This window comes from Austrofundulus limnaeus, unplaced genomic scaffold, assembly GCF_001266775.1.
Source record: "Austrofundulus limnaeus strain Quisiro unplaced genomic scaffold, Austrofundulus_limnaeus-1.0 Scaffold404, whole genome shotgun sequence".
Classification (NCBI taxonomy): domain Eukaryota; kingdom Metazoa; phylum Chordata; class Actinopteri; order Cyprinodontiformes; family Rivulidae; genus Austrofundulus; species Austrofundulus limnaeus.
Window position 1 is genome coordinate 98,963 of NW_013952806.1, and position 3,872 is coordinate 102,834.

The following is a 3,872-nucleotide window of genomic DNA, read 5'->3' on the forward strand; positions in this document are numbered from 1 at the left end:
AAGGAAAGATGCGCAGAAACGTGCGTACGCACCATTTTATAAATCTGAATTATTTTTTGGCGTACGCCATTTCCGCCTTTTGGCCGTACGTTCACTTTTAGTAAGGTTTCCACGCAATCCTTTATAAATGAGACCCCAGAAGAGTGAAGAGATGGTGGGACGCCTCGAAACCAGCCTGAGGCTAATCCCAGCCAGCCTGAGCAGCCTTCATTCTGAGAGGTGTGTGAAGTCCTGAAGTCTAAAAATAATCAGCATTCAGTTGTTTTCTAAGCCCCACTTTAAAAACAGCAGCTCATTTGGACGGATCAAAAAAAAAGCCTAAACCCCACAAAGAGGTGATTCTGGAGTTTTGTTACGCAACCTTTAAATCAGGGTCCAGACTTTTCTTTGAATAAAACTATTGCACAGTCAGCAAATCCTCCCAATGTTACTGACCTTCTAAAACCAGAGAAATTCTTTTAGAATTTGACCACTAAAGCTTTTCTCTTTCCAAAAATACAGCAGGACTACAGGAAATAAAAATGCAGAGGTTTTATTATTTTTTTTTAACTAAAGGAAGGTTTTTAATGACTCCAACCTACAAACTCAGAATGAGAAGACGGCAGAACTGAGTTAATGTGGCCTCTAAAACCAGCTGACCAGTCAGCCATCAAGTACCCAGCAGTATTTCTGCAAAGCTTTAATACAATGAGCCTCATGCAAGAACCGTTCATACACACAGATTTGTTCTTAAGTTGTGCGTACGAATGATTTAGGAGAATTTGTGGCATTCACCAATGTTTTCATATTCTAAGATTTTTTTCAGATGCGAACAAAATTCACGAGTGGTCCAGACCTGTCGTATRTTTTACCAGCAGTCAGTCTGCTGTTATCCAGATGGATTTTTCACATTAATAACTTTATATTTCATTAGTTTGAAGATTTTTTGAGTTGAAAATAAATCACACTCAATAATTATGTTGACAAGACGTTATTCTGTTTGAATTGGATTTAGATTTTAACTCTAACGACATAAATTGGTTAGATTAAATTAAATTGGCTTTTAATGCTGTTGTATATCACTACAATATTAATATGAAGATCTCAAACTAGAAAACAACTTAAATTATGCATTAATTGAAGTTTGGAGACATTTTAAAATGTTTTTTTTTTTCTTTTCAGAACCGCATCTGACACTTGTGACGGTCGGGAGTGGGAGACGGCCAGGCGGGTGGTGGTGGTGGTGGGTGGGGGGTAAGCGGTGCGCGACTGCTCTTCTTCTGAATAAATGAAAACAATGTAATACAGTTGTTTACAATAACGCTACTAAAAATTACATTTTTTTCTGGATCTCTGAGAGCAGGACTTCAATCTCTGAACGTGTAAACTTTTTCTTTTTTACTTTGCGATGTCATTTATGAATGAACACTTCCTGGTATGTGGGGCAGGAAATGTAGCCTTATGGTGTTTTTGGGGTGGTAATTATGCTAATTACCTCTCCTCGTGCACGAGCACCTGATACACATTAATCATGTTTACGCTCCTCATTTACACACTTTTCCTGAAGATAGAAGAGTTTGTTGAATCTGACGTGACATGTTCGTACGAACCCTTYRTACGAACAAAAGTAAGAGAAATTTAGGATAAGAATAYGAACATGTTCTTGCATGAGGCCCAATAGTTCTACTGGTTCATGAGATGTTTTGCTAAGAGGCAGAGAGACTTATCTCCAACTAGATTAAATCAAGGACCTTTCAGGATCTGTTCATGCTCAGTTCTTCTCATGGATCAGCTGGCAGCTGTCTTAAATCAGGTCAACTCTACACAAACTATACAAATCACCAGTGGTGGGCAGCACTCATCTAATTATTAGTTGCACTAAACCTAAAGCACTAATTCAAATATTTAGGTCCCCTAACTCTAAAGCACTTATACAATGAAAAATTTATCAAAAGCTAATTCTAAAGCACTAAAATAACTCAGCTGAGACATGAAACATTCTTCAGAGTCAACATGAGACAATATTTACTGTGTGCAGAATGTTGTCACTTAGTGCCCTTGGTGGGGAGACACCAGCAGGCCACATTTGGCCCGCAGGCCTTAAGTTTGACACGTGACCTTGTAGATAAGTGATACAAATATGAACAAAATGACAGTTTTCACCCTCAGCTGTGAACAATAATGTTGATCAATAACATTTAAAGACCTCAGTTAGTGCTTCTGAATTTAGCAAGTGCTAATCCACTAATGAATTTAAAAACAGCAAAATCCCTAAAGCACTAATAAGGAAGTTAGTTCCCCTATTAGTGTTTTAGTGCTTTGGGGGAACTGTGCCCACCATTGCAATGCACTACTTTCTGCAAGTTCAGGGGCTGGTGAGATATTTTGCTAACAGACACACACAGGTACTGTGCAGGGTTTGAGCTACAAACAGCACAGACTTCTGTTAGGTCTCAGATCACAGAACCCAGCTGACACCCAGACCTGGTCTGACAAGAAGAACTTGACAGGGAATCCCTGACAGGAAGCAGACATCTGACAGACTGTGTGTGAGGATCAGCCTCAGCTACTACCACAGCTCCAGGGCTACAGCAGGTCTCACAGCTCCAGGTCTACAGCAGGTCTCAGAGCTCCAGGTCTACAGCAGGTCTCAGGACAGAAGCTGTGGCGGCCATCTTGATTAAAGTCACTGTTAAGTTTCATTCATGTTTGTCCAGTGATTGCTGAGATATTTTGCTAACAGTCTGGCTTCTTACCTTGACGCTGGAGCTGACACTCAGCCTCCCGGACCTCTCAGAGGACGTGTCGCCGTTCTCCCTGGACTCCGGGCTGGACTCCCGCGGGGTTCCGTTGCTGTGCGAGTCCCCCCGGTCAGAGTCACTGTCCCCGCCGGGCAGAAGGATTCCCTCCGTCACGAACTCCTTCCGGCACCGCAGGTTGTGTTTCTTCAGCAGCTCGGCCGTTTCTGGGTCCACCACGATCAGCTCTAGAGCCCCGGCCGTGGCCCGGATCCTGGAGACCACCTGCTGGTGGCTCTCCCCCTCCACGTTGTCTCCGTTGACGAACATCAGCCGGTCCCCGGCCTGCAGCCCGGCCGTGGAGGCGGGAGAGTCGGACTCCACGAGCCGGATGAACTGTCCGGGTCTGTTCTTGTCTCCGTGCAGGTGGAAGCCGTAACCTTTGGCTCCTTTCTCCAGAACACACAGCCTGGGTCTGAGCTGAGACATGTCGCTGCTTCACTGGACCGCGGAACAACCGAACAAAGAGGAGACACCTGCTGCGAGACCGAACTCTGAGTCCAACTTCCGCTGACTGAAAGTTTCCGCCGAACTGATCAAAGTTCAGCTTCCACAGCCTGCCTCCGGAACCAGAACCTCCCCCTCCGATAATGCTGGGTTTCACTCAAACCAGACTGTCCTCACTCCTCCCTTTTTACACCTCCTCCCTTCATTCCTCTCTCGCTCCTCCCCTCCTTTCACTTTAATCTAATCAGATTAGTGTGCAGCAGGTCAGTCAAACAACATGGAGATTTTAATATTTTTCATAGATTTCTTCTTCACATCCTTTTAATCATGCTGAGTCAGCTGTATATGTGTTCAACCCCTTTCAGCTTTCTTTTATACGGAGCCCGCGAGGGGGCACAGGGTTTTTTTTTTCCCTTTTGCGTTCCCACGCAATACCTTTGCTCCCTCGCAATACTTTTGCGTTCCCACGCAAAAGATTGTTTTGTATATGAACTGAATTAAATCAGACTTTTATTTTGAAATATCCGGTTACCAAAACAGGATGTGTCGCCACAAGTTCGTGAAATTGGCATTAATGTTGCGTGGCTGTACTGTGTTAAAATATCGGCATATGCGTGGCTGTGTGATATATTCATTCTGAAGCTGAAT

The 3,872-nt window shown here is 43.7% G+C and overlaps 1 protein-coding gene across 1 annotated transcript in view; it reads right to left on the reverse strand.

Annotated features, from left to right (window-relative positions):
- The window catches only part of nherf1a (NHERF family PDZ scaffold protein 1a), a gene marked incomplete in the record, with an annotated part of 64,992 nt that extends 61,596 nt beyond the window's left edge, over nt 1–3,396 (reverse strand). Inside the window, 1 exon segment of the mRNA XM_014024027.1 lies at nt 2,736–3,396. Within this exon segment, the coding sequence (XP_013879481.1) occupies nt 2,736–3,206 (471 nt within the window).
- Between the last annotated feature and the right edge of the window lie 476 nt (nt 3,397–3,872).